The following is a 17,783-nucleotide window of genomic DNA, read 5'->3' on the forward strand; positions in this document are numbered from 1 at the left end:
GCCAGAGGGATGTCTGATTGCCGTCTTAGGTCCAATCCCCTGGGTAGCGGGCCTAAGCCATCAGGTGGTCATCCCCTCTGGGGTGCCAGACTGCAAGAGGGCACAGGCTGGGCTGCGGGACCCCCTCCCCTCCAAGTGCACAAATTTTTGTGCACCAGGCCTCTAGTCCTATATAATAAAGAGCTAATATGCAAATGGTTGTCAGGCCTGCATGCCGTCGTGCTAGAACTGCTCAGACACTCAACACTGGGGAGAGAGGAATGGGGACAAGCCAGGCACAAATGAGCTGGGGAGAGAGGAGTAGGGACCAGCCAGGCAGAAATGAGCTCATGAGAGAGGAATGAGGACCAGCTAGCCTGCGGCCCGGGATAGGGACAAACCGCCCACCCCACGGTCCCAGGCACCAGCGGCTGCGCCTGTTGCCCGGAGAGGGACAAGCCACCTGCCCTGCAGTCCCAGGCACCTGCGGCTGGGGCCCAGGCAAAACTGCCTGCCCACGGTCCCCTGCCGCTGTGGCCAGCCCAGGTGAAGCTGACCCGGGTCCTAGGTGCCTGTGAACAGCCAGAGGGAGCGAAGCCCGGGTGCTGGGCGAGGCAGAGGTGGTTAGGGGCGATCAGGCCAGCAGGGGAGCAGTTAGGGCCAATTTGGCCTGTAGGGAAACAGTTAGGGGCAATCAGGCAGACAGAGGTGGTTAGGATCCATCAGGCAGGCAGGCAGAGGGGTTTGGGGCGATCAGGCAGGTAGGTAGGCGAGCAGTTAGGAGCCAGCGGTCCTGGATTGTGAGAGGCAGTTGGACATCCCTTGGGGGGGTCCCAAATTGGAGAGGGTGCAGGCCAGGCTGAGGAACGCCCCCCCCCCCCCCACACACACACACACAAATTTCGTGCACCGGACCTCTAGTATTTCTTATAAAATAGTAAAAGTGGATTTATTGAAGTAATCTCCTTAGAGACTAAATGAATATGCTTTATAGGAAAAGAAATGAGGGGTATTACCTGTCTTAATTTGGACTTCTATAACAAATTGAGTAGCTTATAAACAACAAATTTATTTCTCACCGTTCTAGAGGTTGGAAGTCTGAGATCAGGGTGCCAGCATGGTTGGGTTCTAGTGAGGGCCCTACTCCAGGTTGTAGACTACCAACTACTTACTGTGTCCTGACATGGCAGAGAGCTAGCTAGCTCTCTAGGCTCTTCTTACAAGAGCACTAATCCATCCCATTTGTAAGGGCTCTGCCCTTGTGATCTAACTACCTCCCAAAGACCCCACCTTCAAATATCACCTTGGGATTAGGGTGTCAGCTTGAGGATTTGGGGTGGACACAAACATTCAGTCTGTTGCATTACCTATTTATTCTCAGCAGTTATATGATTTCATGCAATAGGGTAAGAAAATTGTGCCCTTTTCACACTAACATTCTATAAGTCTAAGAAATGTTTTATAATTTTATTAATATTTTGACAGAAAGCTTTTTGTTTCTTAAGACATTTGTGGTAACTATTTATTAACAGAGTCATGGTGATTCTTTTCATTTTATTTCTTTAGTCCGAGGATCAGAAGGACTGTACATGGTGAATGGACCACCACATTTTACAGAGAGTACAGTGCTTCCAAGGTATGGTTTGAGTGATGTTAGCTGGAACTATGTAATACACTCTAAATTATTTTTGTTGTTATATTCTAAGAAGGAGAAAAAACGGCTAGTTTCTTGTGGCACATTGTATAGTATTAACAGAAGTTGGAAAGAATGCATATATTCTATCAAGAAAAATGATCTTTAGATTTGAAAATAATAGATTAAGCATGTTTAAAAGAAAAGGTGTAGACCAGCGGTTCTCAACCTGTGGGTTGTGACCTCTTTGGGTTCACCTAAGACCATCGGAAAACACATATATAATTACATACTGTTTTTGTGATTAATCACTATGCTTTAATTATGTTCAATTTGTAACAATGAAAATACATCCTGCATATCAGATATTTACATTACGATTCATAACAGTAGCAAAATTACAGTTATGAAGTTGCAACAAAAATAATTTTATGGCTGGGAGTCACCACAACATGAGGAACTGTATTAAAGGGTCGCGGCATTAGGAAGGTTGAGAACCACTAGTGTAGACAATAGTGTAGTTGAGATCAACCACTACCTTCGAAGAATTTTGTCTTAGAGAATGAGGAAAAACTTACAAAAAGCACTGTCTATAATTTTCATGAAATCACAGAATGAAGAAGGTATTAAAAAGGAATAAAAGAATGAATATCCTATCTAATAAAAGAGAAACATGGTAATTAGTGTACGCCCGCTACCTTTCCCATTGGCTAATCAGGGCGATATGCAAGTTAACTGCCAGCCAAGATGGCAGCCAGCAGCCAGGCATCTTGAAACTAACATGAGGCTTGCTTGCTTCAGTGACGGAGGAAACCAATGTTCCCCGCCTGCCTTGCTGGCCTCTGAGGTTGCAGTTTGAAACATAGTTACAAATATAGAAGCTAAACAAAACCCCAGAAACCTGCTTTCAGCGAGCCGGGATGTCAGAGCTGGAGTTGATACAGTGTTTCGATTATAGAACATAAACAAACCAGATACCTGCTTTCAGCAGCAGAGGCCTCAGAACTGGAGTCAGAGCTAAAGCTGGCCCAGAAGAAAAAAAGAAAAAAAGGAGCAGTTAGGAGCTTCAGTCACCCGCCAGCCTGAAAACAGCCCTCAGCCCCTCACCCAGACTGGCCAGGCACCACAGTGGGGCCCCCCACCCGTGCACCAGGCCTCTATTCTATATAGTAAAAGGGTAATATGCCTCCCAGCACCGGGATCAGCGGAGCCGCGAGGCCTCCCGGCACCGGGATCAGCGTGACAGGGGGCAGCGCCCAAACCCCCTGATCGCCCTGCGGCTCTGTGTGTGACAGGGGGTGGGGCCACAACCTCCCTATCCACCCTGCTCTGTTCGGGACAGGGGAAGGCGCCCCAACCCCTGATCAGCCCTGCTCTGTGCCTGATAGGGGGGAGCTCCCCAACCCCCTGATCGCCCTGCAGCTCTGTTTGACAGGGTGTGGCGCCCCAACCTCCTGATCGGCCCTGCTCTGTGTGTGGCAGGATGCAGCGCCCCAACTCCCCCCCCACCCCCCACGGGCCCTGCTGTGTGTGTGATGGGGTAGAGCCATAACTTCCCCATTGGCCCTGCCCTGAGTGTGACAGTGGCGATGCCCCAACCCCCTGATCCGCCCTGCGGCTCTGTGTGTGACAGGGGGTGGGGCCACAACCTCCCTATCCGCCCTGCTCTGTTCCGGACAGGGGAAGGCGCCCCAACCCCTGATCAGCCCTGCTCTGTGCCTGATAGGGGGGAGCTCCCCAACCCCCTGATCGCCCTGCAGCTCTGTTTGACAGGGTGTGGCGCCCCAACCCCCTGATCGGCCCTGCTCTGTGTGTGGCAGGGTGCAGCGCCCCAACTCCCCCCCCACCCCCCACGGGCCCTGCTGTGTGTGTGATGGGGTAGAGCCATAACTTCCCCATTGGCCCTGCCCTGAGTGTGACAGTGGCGATGCCCCAACCCCCTGATCCGCCCTGCTCTGTGTGTGACAGGGGGCGGTGCCCCAACTCCCCTATCGGCCCTACTCTGTGAGTGACAAGGGGGAGCTCCTCAACCCCCTGATCGGCCCTGCTCTGTGGGTGACGGGGGGAGCTTCCCAACCCCCTGATGGGCCCTGCTCTGTGTGTGACAGGGTCCAGAGCCCCAACCCCCTGATGGGCCCTGCTCTGTGGGTGACGGGGTGGCGCTGCAACCTCCCCATCGACTCTGCCTTGAGTGTGACAGGGGGCGGTGCCCCAACCCCCCAAACAACCCTACCCTGAGCGTGACTGAGGGTGGCATCTCAACTTCCCAATCCGCCCTGCTCTGTGCATGACGGGGCGGCGCCCCAACTCCCCAATCGGCCCTGCTCTGAGCCCGACCAGGGGCTGCACTTAGGGATTGGGCCTGCCCTCTGCCACCCGGGAGTAGGCCTAAGCCAGCAGGTCGTTATCTCCCGAGGGGTCCCAGACTGCGAGAGGGCACAGGCCGAGCTGAGGGACCCCCCTCCCCGCCGAGTGCACAAATTTTTGTGCACTGGGCCTCTAGTTAAATATAAAGGTAGGGAGTAAATTCAATAAAATTGGCCATGAGTTAATTATTTAAGCTTGGTGTTAAGTACATTATCATACTCTTTCTCTTTTTTTTGTATGTATATTTTAAGTTTTTCATTTAAAAGATTATACCAGAAGGCTCTAGCGAGTTTGGTTCAGTGGATAGAGCATCGGCCTGTGGACTGAAGGGTCTGGGGTTTGATTCTGGTCAAGGGCACATGCCCGGGTTGTGGGCTCAATCCCCAGTAGGGGGAGTGCAGGAAACAGCCACTCAGTGATTCTCTCTTATTGATATTTCTCTTTCCCTCACCCTTCCTCTCTGAAATCAGTAAAAATATATTAAAAATAAGTAAATGATTATATCAGATGGAAATAGACCAAATAGCCTAATTGCCAAGATTGAAAAAAAGAATTAAATTCTGGATTCTGTAATCTAGTAAGCTTGCTTTGAACCTTAAACACTATTCTAGAATAAGTTATTAAAAAGACAGTTTATAATCATGATATAAAGGGCTGATTATTAGAATCAAAAAGAGCTTGCTAAGAACAAATTGTGTTTTTTTTATGACTTTAATTTTTTTTAAATATATTTTTATTGATTTCAGAGAGGAAGGAAGAGGGAGAGAGAGATAGAAACATCTATGATGAGAGAGAATCATGGATCAGCTGCCTCCTGCAAGTCCCCCACTGGGGATCAAGCCCACAACCCGGGCATGTGCCGTTGACCGGAATTGAACCTGGGACCTTTCATTTACCAGGCTGACGCTCTATCCACTGAGCCAAACTGGCTAGGGCAGCGGTCGGCAAACTGCGGCCCCTTGGGTGTGGCTCTTCCACAAAATACCACGTGTGGGCATGCACGTACAATGCCTTTGAAACTTCGTGGCCACACTCAAGGGGCCAAAGAGCCGCATGTGGCTCTTGAGCCACAGTTTGCCGACCAGTGGGCTAGGGCAAGACCAAATTGTTTTAAGTTTAACTCATTTCCTTTCCGAGTAGAATTTCCAGACACATCAGAATAAAACTAAGATCATGATTTTGGCAAAGTATCTGAGAAATGATAGTCTTTTGTTGTTGTTGTTGTCAATCGTCATCCAAGGATATTTTTTCCATTGAATTTTAGAGAGTGAAAGGGAGGGAGGAGAGACAGAAAGAGAGAAACATCAGTGTGAGAGAGACTCATCAATTGGTTACCTCCTGAATGCCCCTTTTACTGGGGCCAGGGATCGAGCATGCAACCGAGGTATGTGCCCTTGACTGGAATTTAACCTGGAACCGGGTGTGCGGGCCAATGTTCTATGCACTGAGCCAAACCCGCTAGGTTGACAGTTTTTTGGGTTATATGATGATAATGACAGTGTTTTTGGTTAAGAGCTGTGAAGTCAGCTGATAAATGAGTTGATTTTATTTTGAGGGAAGGACTATTGGTGAGCCACAGGATCTTAAGAGCTCATTCAGCATTCTTAATACTTAATTTAAATGATAGCTTAGGATGATGTTTTCTTTTTGTTTTTTTTTTTTAAATTTATTTTATTGATTTTTTACAGAGAGGAAGGGAGAGGGATAGAGAGTTAGAAACATCGATGAGAGAGAAACATCGATCAGCTGCCTCCTGCACGCCCCCTACTGGGGATGTGCTCGCAACCAAGGTACATGCCCTTGACTAGAATCGAACCTGGGACCCTTTAGTTCATAGGCCGACACTCTATCCACTGAGCCAAACCGGTTAGGTTCAGGATGATGTTTTATACTTCATGCATTCCATAAAGCTGTAAGGAATAACTAGTGTCTTAAAAGAGAAAAATCAAGATGTAAGTACATCTCTGTAGGCTAGAATAATAGACCCAAACCTGAGTGGAATTGACTATGATAATTGTAAAGTTCTGCCTTAAGATTCAGAAATGATTTTCACAATATAGGATGAAGGACATCTTGGTCATAGCTGTAAGAGATAAAAAATAATATTTTGGTAACCACAAAATGAGTATAAGCTGCCATTACTGTGTGATTGCAGAAACACAAATGTCATGTTCAGATGAATTAATGCAAAGATAATAACCTGTTTAAAAGGGGCGTAGTGGTTAGTTCTCAATGCACTGTTGTTTAATAATTTAAATATTTATTAGCCATGAAGTACTGATCTAATGTTGTGACTAAACATGGACATCAACATGTAAACACATACACTTTCTGTTTGGATCCTCACTATCACTGGGAAATCATAGTAGCCATCTCCAGTTGAGAGATACGGTACTTAGAGTTTTAACCATTTGGTAGAATATTGCCAAAAGTTAGTGTTTTCTACAGAATCCTGCATCTGCATTTATTAAATGTGAAGATCCTCATGTTATACTTTCTGTCTCTATATATGATAACTCCAGGGGAACTTCTTAGCCAATTGAGGATATTCTATTCACCATTGTTTTTTATGCAAGTGGTCTGGGACATTCTTCAAAAAGTCTCCCTTTTGAAATCCTTTGCCCTCTCAGTTTCAGGGCTGATAGCTGGTAACTTCCACATTCATTTACATTTTAGGGTTGTCACACAAACTAGATATTCACCCTAAACAGCCCCCCCCCCCCCCCTTAATATTGACCAGTTGGTATAAAATAAATTTCCAGCTTACTTCAGTGTTTGTTGAAGCTGCATTTTAAGAGATAAAGTATTTTGGTAGACAAAAGCATTTTAGAATTATTTTCTAAAATTTATATAAATTCTTAGTTATTAAATTAGTAGTAAGATTGTGAATTTTTAATCAGTTGTTTTTAAGTATTAATGCTTATTAATTTAAACTTTTTTTATTGTCCTTTTCAGGGAATCTGGGAAAAATTGCAAAGTCTATACCTTTAGTAAGGATGGGACCTTGTTTGCCTGGGGCAACGGAGAGAAGTTAGTGTTCATTTACATAAAATTTTATGTATGTGTCATGAATGTGAAACATAACCAGCATTATTTGAGTAATATGTATTTGGGTGTCATTAATAAAGTCCATCTTTTGATGTCATGATGCAGTTAGGTATTATCTCCAACATAATTTCCATGGCCTACCTCCAAAGTTGTTAGTTTATACTTATATGCCTGATTCATTTGAGTTATCTAATTACTTAGAATATAAAAGTAACATATGAGAAAGGGCAGTTAATTTAATGCTGAATAACCTGAGAGGTTGTTTTAAATAGTGCTTTCAGTTATTGGGTTTTTTAACACATTGTTTGCGGGTAGTTTTTATCGCGCACTAACAGGTGGCGCGGGCCATTTTTGCTAATTTTTTGCGCAAATGGCAACGTTCAGTAAAATTACGATAACTTTAGTTTACGTATTTATACATTACCCGCATTCTACCGCTAGTCTATAAAAAACGTATTAATACGTGTCCCGTGCTCTACTACACTGGTAGAACGTATAAATACGTAAAACGTGTAAACACCTTTCCCGCATACAATGTGTTAAGTTCCATAGTAACACTTAGAAAATAATTCTTGCTTGTTCAAGTACTAGAAGCCTGTTGCACGAATTCGTGCACGGGTGGGATCTGCCTGACCCTCCCCGATTGGGGTTGGAGAGGCTGATCAGGGGCGGGACTGGCCAGGGGGAAGAGCCATGGGCGGTTGGCCAGCCAGCCCCGCCCCCTGGTCGAACTCCAGGTAAAAGGGACAATTTGCATATAAGCCTCTTATTATATAGGATTTGTAAGGCATTCAAAATATGTTTAGTATAGTCTATATTAATATACATAAAGTAATTGAAAGTATGTTTAGTACAGTCTATATTACATAAAATAATTAGATTACAAAATTGATCTTGCAAAAAAAAAGTATTTTGATTAAATGCTCATATTTTACTAAGAAAACCAGTCCTTTTGAATTTTTCCATAGTCAGTATGTCAGTTAACAGAATCAAAAAGATGCCCAAATATTTGTTGCTCAGTTTAAAGTTATTTTGTTGTTGTTTTTAACCAGATATAATATCTTTTTTTTATTTCTTTATTGATTTCAGAGAGGAAGGGAGAAGACGGAGAGGGAGATAGAAACATCAGTGATGAGAGAGAATCATTGATTGGCTGCCTCCTGCACACCCCTTAGTGGGAATCGAGCCCGAAACCCAGGCATGTGCCCTTGGCTGGAATCGAACTTGGGACCCTTCAGTCCGCAGGCTGATGCTCTATCCACTGAGCCAAGCCAGCTAAGGCCAGATATAATATCTTAGGGTTTTGTTTTTTTTTTAAGGGGGAAAATACATACATTAGTCCCAAAAGCACATTTTAAATGATTTTTACACAGTGGTATTATATTCTGAAGTCTTTCAACTATCAGGTCATATTGGATAAAACACATGATTTTAAAAAATTAATGCTAAAAAGATTGTGCTGCATTAGCTGATTCACTTTTTTAAAAAAATATATTTTTATTGATTTTTTACAGAGAGGAAGAGAGAGGGATAGAGAGTTAGAAACATCGATGAGAGAGAAACATCGATCAGCTGCCTCCTGCACACCCCCTACTGGGGATGCACCCGCAACCCAGGTACATGCCCTTGACCGGAATCGAACCTGGGACCCTTCAGTCCTCAGGCCGACGCTCTATCCACTGAGCAAAACCAGTCAGGGCAGTTATATATTTTTAACCTTTTATTATTAAAAATATTAAATCAGTTTTTTATTTTTTAAGTTATTAAATCCAACCAATAAACTACTATCAAATTATTAAGTATATAATCATGTTGAGTCTTATCTACAATGTTGACAATCTCAATCTCAGCCTCAATGAAAAATGTACTGTCAAGACTTTCTTATTACTTATTTTACTTATTTATATTTTGGTGAACCTGTTGTGGGCATTTGGCTTTTATTTTTTTAAATCCATATTTTAATTTATGCTATTTGAGTAATGAATTCATAGAAATTTACTGTCTAATGGGACCTACCATACTTCTTTTCATTGTCTGTTATCTTTTTGTGGTAACCCTATCCTGTTAGCTTAGAGTTTATTGAGTAATCTGTTTTTACCTTGGTAGTTATTGTAATTATTTTATCTATTTCACATCTCCACTTGGCTTTCTCTTGGGTTCAACTCTGAATATTTTTTATTTTTTAAAAATATTTTTAAAAAATATTTTTATTGATTTCAGAAAGGAAGAGAGAAACCACACCAGCCAGGCATCAACTCTGAATATTTTTAATATGTCCCCATATGTTATGTCCATCTTTTTAATAGATATTTTCTGTACCTGGTTCTAGCATTTATTTCCTTAAGTGCTGTGGCTCAAATACATATCATGTCCCTGGGACAGGAAAAACATGTAGTGTATGTGGTCTTTGCTGAATTCATGGTTAACTAAGTCAGAAACTCTAGGTGATTTTTCCTTAAATATGTGATTTTTTTAAAAAATTTCAAAACAAACACCTTTCATTAAACATTCTAAGAATAACTATTCAAGGTTATCAACTACAAAAAAGAAAGCTTTATGTAATTCTAAAATATGAAATTCACAGTAAGTTATAAAAAATTTCAAGTGTTAAAACAATATGCAGTAATCTTGTATTCTTACCAATTTCTGCTTATCCTGATCCAGTGTCCTCAAACTTGAGTAGAACAAAGGAATTTCTGGAATAAAATGGATTATATCTTTTTTTTTAACCCCAGAGAATACATATTAGTAAGTCACTAAGCTGGTTTTAAAGGTTAACTCTGGCATTTATCAGTAGTATGATCTTGGGCAAATCATCAAATCACTTAATTTTTCATCAAATCATTTTTACCATTTGTAAAGTTGAGATGATAATACCTATTTTATAAGGTGTTGTGAGGATGAAATGAGAAAATGTGCATAAAGTGATTAGACTAGAAAAGGGTACATAGAAAGCATCAAAGAAAATGGAAGCTGGTACAGTTATTCTAATATTTATCATTATCATACCAAAATAACTCTTACAGTCTATCTTTTCAAGACTGCTTCTAAAATTTTAATAAGCATCCAAAGTCTCTTTGCTGATTTCCTCAGGGGCTACTCAGTTTTTAACATATACTTTTTCTGCTCAGCCAGTGTGGCTCAGTGGTTGAGCAACCCATAAACCAAGAGGTCACTGGTTCAATTCCCGGATAGGGCACATACCTGGGTTGGAGGCTCGATCCCTAGTAGGTGGAGGGGCAGGGGGGAGATGTGGAGGTGGATGCAGGAAGCTGATCAATGTTTTTCTCTCATCAATGTTTCTATCTCTCTATCCCTCTTCCTCTTTCACTAAAAATCAATAAAAACATATTTAAAACATACTTTTTCTGTGCAATGTGAGAACTAAGAAAGAAGGCAGCTTTCTACAAGCCAAAAAGAGGGCTCTCACCAGAAACCTAAGCTTCCAGCACCTTGATCATGGACTTCTTAGCCTCCAGAACTTTAAGAAATAAGTAACTGTTAGTTAAGCCAAAAATAAAAATTAAAAATTAAATAAAATGTGCTTTTGTTTTAGCATCTCTGTTTTCTCTTTGGTTTGATACATCTCATCTTGTCTTTAGGTAGCTCTGTTCAATTAAAATCTTATTGTGATTGTATCTTTCTATTAATTGCATGTAATTTCGAAGCACCAGCCTTATATAGGGGCCTTTTGGTAAAATGTATACTTTTTTTTAGTTAAGGTGTTTATTGGATATTTTCTAGAACTAACTGAAAATTGATTTTATGAAAAATAGATAGAGTGACCTATATTTGAAAGAGTTAAATGTTTTTGTTAGTGCTGGCTATTGTGAAACAGTATTTTGTTGCTGAAGTAATTTCTTTTGAAACCAGAATAAATATTATCAGTGTCACTAACAAGGGACTACTGCACTCCTTCGACCTCCCTAAGACAGTTTGCCTTGAATTCTCACCAAAAAACACTGTCCTGGCAACATGGCAACCTTACACTAGTAAGTATTTTCCAATTATAAAAATATTCTAACAGGCCCAATTCAATTCGGTGGGAAAAAAATGAGAATTTATAACTTATAAGAAAGTAATTAGTCTTTATGGTAGTAAATAGTGTGTAAATATTTTTAATCAACAGTGAATCTTGTATTCCCCAAATGTAATGTACTTTAAGTAATTGCATAGTAGGTTAATGAAAAGATCCATCATGAAATAGAGCAAAAGAAAAAGCCAAGGGAAATTTTATAAAGTAAATAACACTGGATAGAGAAGATCTCAAAAATTAAGAATAATAACCTTATAAATAAAAGCATTTAAAAAATGATTTCAGAGAGAGGAAGGGAGAAGGAGAGAGAGAGAGAAAAACATCAGTGATGAGTGAGAATCATTGATCTGCTGCCTCCTTTACGCCTCCCACTGGGGATCAGGCACACGTGTGCCCTGACCAGGAATCAAACCCTGACCTCTCCTGGTTCATAAGTTGATGCTCAACCATTAAGCTACGCTGGCTAGGCCATGTTTCTTTTTCTAAGTAGATAACTTTGAGTACTCACGTGCCAGACACTGTGTAAGTATTTTGTTATCATCATCTTATTAACTTCTTAAATAATGTGTATCTGAATCTAAAACATGTTTCTTAAAATAAACCCCGATACCAGTTCCCAGTATTTTATTACTTATCTATGAAGTACAGCTATATAAAATGTTTATGTAACATATTATATCTCTAAAAGTGTTAGACAATGGCACACCATTACCTGTTCTTTGTCATACCATACACATTTCTTAGATGTTGAATCTACTCTACTTCCTCTTTCATTTATAATGATTATTTAAAATGTTTATTTTAGCTGGCCCGTGTTGCTCAGTGGTTGAGCATCAACAATGAACCAGGTTGCAGGCTGGATTCCCAGTGGGGCATGTGCAGGAGGCATCCAGTCAATGAGTCTCTCTCATCATTGATGTTTCTATCTCTCCCTCTCCCTTCTCTCTGAAATCAATAAAAATATATAAAAAATAAATTAATTAAAATAAGTAAATAAGAGAAATGTGTCCTAATTTATGTGGATATTAAGCAAAATATTATAATAGCTCCTTGTTGGATTGTAAACCTCTTGGGTGTGTTCTTCCAAGAGGCATGGACTCTAATGAATCTTCTTTTTCCAAGTAAATAAAAGGGAAATTAAAAATCATGAGTCATATAACTCTGTGTGTGACTTATAGATATAAGCTTTCATATAAGACAGTTTAATCTACTTAACAGTAAACCTCACTAAACAAGAAATCTCTTTTAAGTATTCTCAGCTGTCATATTGTTATGGCTTTAGGAATGGGGGAGTAAATCCATAATTAAAAATAGTGGGGAAAGTTGATTTAAAGCAACTCTCTTACTTGACCTGTGTAATCTTGTTCAAATTGTTTCTAAAAATGACATCTTTTTTACTAGTGTTAGGAGACAATTACTATAAAAAAAAAAAATGTTGTTTCTACTTCAGCTTCTAAAGATGGCACAGCTGGAGTTCCCAACCTACAACTTTATGATGTGAAAACTGGGACATGTTTGAAGGCTTTCATCCAGAAAAAGATGCAAAATTGGTAAGTAAATGTTTTAGAATACTTATTATTATTTACAAAATATTTTAAATATCTTCATTGTATAATACTTGTTTCTTTGGTATTGGTTTAGAAAATAACTTCTCAGACCAAAATCTAGATCTATTAAGAAATTTGTACATAGGAATGTAATAAACACTTGATCTTTCTTTTGTTTAGTATTTTGTCTATTATATATACTGACTAAAACTATTAGTAACTGACTTAACATCATCTTATAAGTATTTTTCCTTAAATAGTAAGCAATATCACAAACTTTAACATGTTAACATGTGGTATTACATTCTGTTTAAATGTTTTTTATATTTTCTTTTCAATGTAGGTGTCCATCCTGGTCAGAAGATGAAACTATTTGTGCCCGAAATGTTAACAATGAAGTTCATTTCTTTGAAAATAACAATTTCAGTATGGAAAGATTTATGAAATAATTTTATTATTTACTATAAATGTATATAGTTTTTATTGCTTTATATGTATCATAGAGTTCTCTAAAATACTGTTAACATATTAATATTAATACATTGCTATATATTTATATACATACTATATGTAAACATAAAATATATTAAAATTACTATAGTAATTCATTTGAATAACTTATAAACACTAGTGAAATTTTGTAACACAAAAATTTTCTTTCATAATAACTTTTTATTCCCTAAATATCTATTAAACCAAGACATTTTAAATGTCTCTTTCTGTATTTATTTGCTATTGAAATTCTGTGATACAAATGAATGTTTTATTGTGTAGAATTTGAAACATAAATTAGACACCTAGTCCCAATAACCATAAACTCAATGCCAATCCTCTCTTATCCCTCTGTCCATCTTCCATTCCTCTTACTCTGCTACAGCAAATCCTAGAGGTCATATAATTTTACCTATAAGCATTTCAGTATGTATCTCAGGAGATTAGGACTCTTAAATTTTTTATAACTTAGCCAAAAGACCATTATCCCAGACTATAAAATACCTGTTCAGTGTTAAATTTCTAATAATCACAATGTTACAGTTATTTTAAAACTTATAATCCAAATAAGATTTTTCACATTGCAATTAACTGATGTATCTTTTAAGTTTCTTTTAAGCTACAGGTTCCCTCTCCATCTTTCCATCTCCCCTCTTGCAGTTTATTACTTAAACAAGGTTACTTGTCCTATATATTTTCCCATAGTTTGAATTGTATCCCATCCTATAATTTAACTTGTTCATCTGTCCCCTATTAGTAACTCATTTGGATCCAGTGTTGGTCAATTTCAGCATCTTTTCTGGGGGAGATTAGAGTAAGATTACATCATAAGACAGTATTGAATTATTTTATCAAGAAGCACATACTGTCTTACTGTCTTTAATTTTGTAGGGTTAACTGACATTAATGTTCAGTGCCTATTTCATGAGTGGTTGCGAATTGGTGATATTCTGATTATCCTCCTCTCTCATATTAGCTGTACTACTTCTATAAAGAGAAATTTTCTCATCTACTATTTGGTTGCCTAGTAGTACTGTATATATAGGAAAGGTAAGATCAATATTCTTTCCTTTTATCACTTTTGAAAGAATGAGTTCTTTCTTTGGCAATCTTCATTGCAACCAATTGTTCCCCTATCCCCGCCCCCCCATCTTTGTGAACTAGAAATTTAAACATGTGTTTCAGTCCACTGCAATTATTATTCTTATTGATGGCTCAGATTATCCCATGATTGGTCAATTATTCCTTAATGACTATTTTGCTATATAGTAAGACAAGCTGTTCTGAGACTACCGTGTTTATTATTTCCTGCTGTATACCTAGAATCAGTCATTTCTTTGAAATACTCTGGTTTCTTTTAGTGGAAAATGGTATTTAGAGACCACAATATGGGTGTGTGGGGGTTTTGTTGATCATTGTTTTTAGGCCTTTTTCTTTCTTTATTTTTTTTTATATCTTATATCTGTATTATCTTTTGCCAACACCAGGAATCCTGGTTCTCTGGAATTTCATTTGCTTTATTTCACACGAACCACATAATATTCTAAGAATAGCAATGCGAACAGTAATACCAATAACATGATTACTGAAAATGATTTAAAGAAAAAGTTTTGTAATTTCTTTTGTCCTTAGGGTATCCCATTAGTGACTGTACACTTTTGAGTATATTACAATAGAGTAGGAATTGGTAACTCTGTTAACATATACCAAAGGTGGCATTATTCACTTAATCTTTATAGCTGTACACTTCATTATCTTGCTTTTGAGGCTCATTCTAGCCCCCGCTGATTTTGGGTTCACTTGCCTGCCTCTTTGTGAGCATGCCAGAAGAAGGGCGCTGCAATTTGGCAGTTTAGTGTGCTACTTTTGAAGAGCTGTTGATCTCTGAATTTGAACAAAGGAAGAATAACAGCTCTTGATCCCATTAACTAGGGAAGTAGTATTATTCATAACATGGGTTCTGACTGCCTGGCACAGAGTTAGAACTCAAAAAAATGTCCACCACTGTTACTCTTGTTATCATTATTGTCATGTAATTAGTTATAGAATATCTATATCCACATTTTATATTAGTCTAAAAGTCATCTTTCCCATCTAATGGGCTCTAAAACTACTTTATTTCAGAAGTTGAAGAGAAGGGAACTGATGTTTATTAAATACCTATTATGTGCCTGATACTGTGCTCTTAAAAACCAATCACTGGGAATTAGGTGTGTAATCTCATTACTTGCCCAAGCTCGCACAGCTAATAAGTGACTGAGTAGAAACTCAAGTGTAAATCTGTCTACCCCCACCCATGCTTTTTCCACTATTTTGCTCTGCCTCATCTATATGAGACTACAATGATCATTATTGTGTATAGTTACACTAACCTTTTAAAATGCATTCAGAATTTAGCATTCACTATTAGCATCTCTTATCAATCTAACACCACTTCCTTTTTTTTAGATACAACTGCAAATAAATTGCATTTGCAAAAAATTAATGATTTTGTGTTATCACCTGGACCCCAACCATACAAGGTAATGGCTATGTTTGTTTGTTTATGTGGAATATTATAAGATTAACCTCTTTTTTAGTTTTTAGTGATATCCATCTTAGTTTATATGCTTCATAAATTAAATTATTCGTGTCTGTGTATCATAGGTGGCTGTTTACGTTCCAGGAAGTAAGGGCGCACCTTCATTTGTTCGATTATATAAGTACCCCAACTTTGATGGACCTCATGCAGCTTTAGCCAATAAAAGTTTCTTTAAGGCAGATAAGGTTACAATGCTATGGAATAAAAAAGGTACAATAAATATATTTTCTCTCATTTTGTTTATCAAGTATTGATTTAGACTTGATTCCTATGTGTATAGGAGAATGTGTCAATGCTTATTTAATGAACTTTTACATGGCTGTATTATATTGTTTAATATATTTTTTATCACCATTAGGTTAATTTGTGTTTTAAATCTAATTAAAGTTTTCACTGTTATAGCTACTGCTGTGTTAGTAATAGCTAGTACAGATGTTGACAAGACAGGAGCTTCCTACTACGGTGAACAAACGCTGCACTATATTGCAACAAACGGAGAAAGTGCTGTGGTACAATTACGTGAGTATTTCAGCCATCTTCCTTTGATAAAAACATTAGGGCAGTGAAAAAGATGATCTAGCCCAGCTGGCATGGTTCAATGGTTGAGCGTTGAACTATGAACCAGGAGGTCATGGTTCGATTCCAGGTGAGGGCACATGCCCTAATCCCCAGTGGGGGGCATGCAGAAGGCAGCTGGCTGATCAGTGATTCTCTCGAATCATTGATGTTTCTATCTGTCTCTCCCTCTCCCTTCCTCTCTCTGAAATCAATAAAAATATATGTTTTTTAAAAAAGATGATATAATCTAAATTCTTGATCAGGTGATAAGACTAACATGTTTTATAATCTTTATGATAAAATTCCTCTTGATTAAGAAACTTAAAGTCATTTCCAGACACACCTGATTTTCGCATAACCCAGTTAATTTAGTTATGATAGTTCTTTAGTAGGAAACTTGCCAAGTTAGGTAATTCAGTTGCTGTAGCTCTTTGGGGACTTATTGAACCTATTAGGACAGTAAGTTGATCTAGTGAGTTTAGCACCATCTTCAGTACTGAAGAATGTTAGTACTTCATCTTTGTTTTGTTAGGCTAAATTAACTATAGAATAATATAGATCTAAAATTCTGGCAACTCCCTAATTTTTTCATTTTGAATTGAACATGTAAAGAAAACGTTCTAATGAAGTCACAGACAAAACAAGGGTGACTCCCCGTTCCACTCTTAGTTAACATTCTGAAAGATCTACTTAGTATAACTGATCAAAAGATAACATATATAACCCAGCTGGTGGCTCAGTGGTTGAGCTTCGACCTATGAATCAGGAGGTCACAGTTCCATTCTTGCTCAGGGCAAATGCTGGGTTGTGGGCTCCATTCTCAGTAGGGGGCATTCAGGAGGCAACCGATCAATGATTCTTTCTCATCATTGATGTTTCTGTCTCTCCCTCTACCTCTCTGAAATCAACAAAAATATATATTTTTAAAAAAGGTAAAATATGCAGTCTTACTTATTTTTAGTTTTTAATCCTCACCCAGGGATATTTTTTCCATTGAGTTTTAGAGAGAGTGTGTATGAGAGGGAGGGAAACAGGAGAGAGAGAGAGAAACATCAAAATTGGTTGCCTCCTGCACACACCTCAACTAGGGCCAGGGATCGAACCTGCAACCCAGGTACATGCCCTTGATTGGGAATGGAACCCGAAACCCTTTGGTCCACAGACCATGCTCCTAAACACTGAAGCAAACAGGCCAAGGCAAGTATGCAATTTCATTTATTTTTTTTTAATTATTTTTAAATATATTTTTATTGATTTCAGAGAGGAAGGGAGAGGGAGAGAGAGAAACATCGATGATGAAAGAGAATCATTGATCGGCTGCCTCCTGCATGCCCCCTACTGGGGATTGAGCCTGCAACCCAGGCATGTGCCCTGACTTGTACTAGAACCCAGTACCCTTCAGTCCACAGACCGACACTCTATCCACTGAGCCAAACCGGCTAGGGCAAGTGTGCAGTTTTAAAAGGAAGAAAGAAAATCATCTCTGCTCATAGATGAAGTCACCATATAACAACAGCCACTTAAACATAATGGAAGGGAAGA

The 17,783-nt window shown here is 39.0% G+C and overlaps 1 protein-coding gene across 7 annotated transcripts in view; it reads left to right on the forward strand.

The window, feature by feature from the left end:
* The window catches only part of EIF2A (eukaryotic translation initiation factor 2A), a 53,874-nt gene that overhangs the window by 12,226 nt on the left and 23,865 nt on the right, over positions 1 to 17,783 (forward strand). For 4 of the 7 annotated variants that reach the window (XR_004973852.1, XM_036347717.1, XM_036347716.1 and 1 more), the window contains exons 2-9: positions 1,546 to 1,615; positions 6,935 to 7,009; positions 10,901 to 11,019; positions 12,514 to 12,613; positions 12,954 to 13,036; positions 15,551 to 15,624; positions 15,749 to 15,893; positions 16,086 to 16,202. Coding sequence is in view for 6 of the 7 variants with exons in the window: in XM_036347717.1 (XP_036203610.1) it covers positions 1,546 to 1,615; positions 6,935 to 7,009; positions 10,901 to 11,019; positions 12,514 to 12,613; positions 12,954 to 13,036; positions 15,551 to 15,624; positions 15,749 to 15,893; positions 16,086 to 16,202 (783 nt within the window). In the remaining variant the exon portion in view is untranslated. The remainder of the gene's footprint in view (positions 1 to 1,545; positions 1,616 to 6,934; positions 7,010 to 10,900; positions 11,020 to 12,513; positions 12,614 to 12,953; positions 13,037 to 15,550; positions 15,625 to 15,748; positions 15,894 to 16,085; positions 16,203 to 17,783) is intronic. The other 3 variants (XM_036347715.1, XM_036347718.1, XM_036347719.1) reach the window with 3 other exon arrangements.

This window comes from Myotis myotis, unplaced genomic scaffold (assembly GCF_014108235.1).
Source record: "Myotis myotis isolate mMyoMyo1 unplaced genomic scaffold, mMyoMyo1.p scaffold_m19_p_2, whole genome shotgun sequence".
Lineage (NCBI taxonomy): Eukaryota > Metazoa > Chordata > Mammalia > Chiroptera > Vespertilionidae > Myotis > Myotis myotis.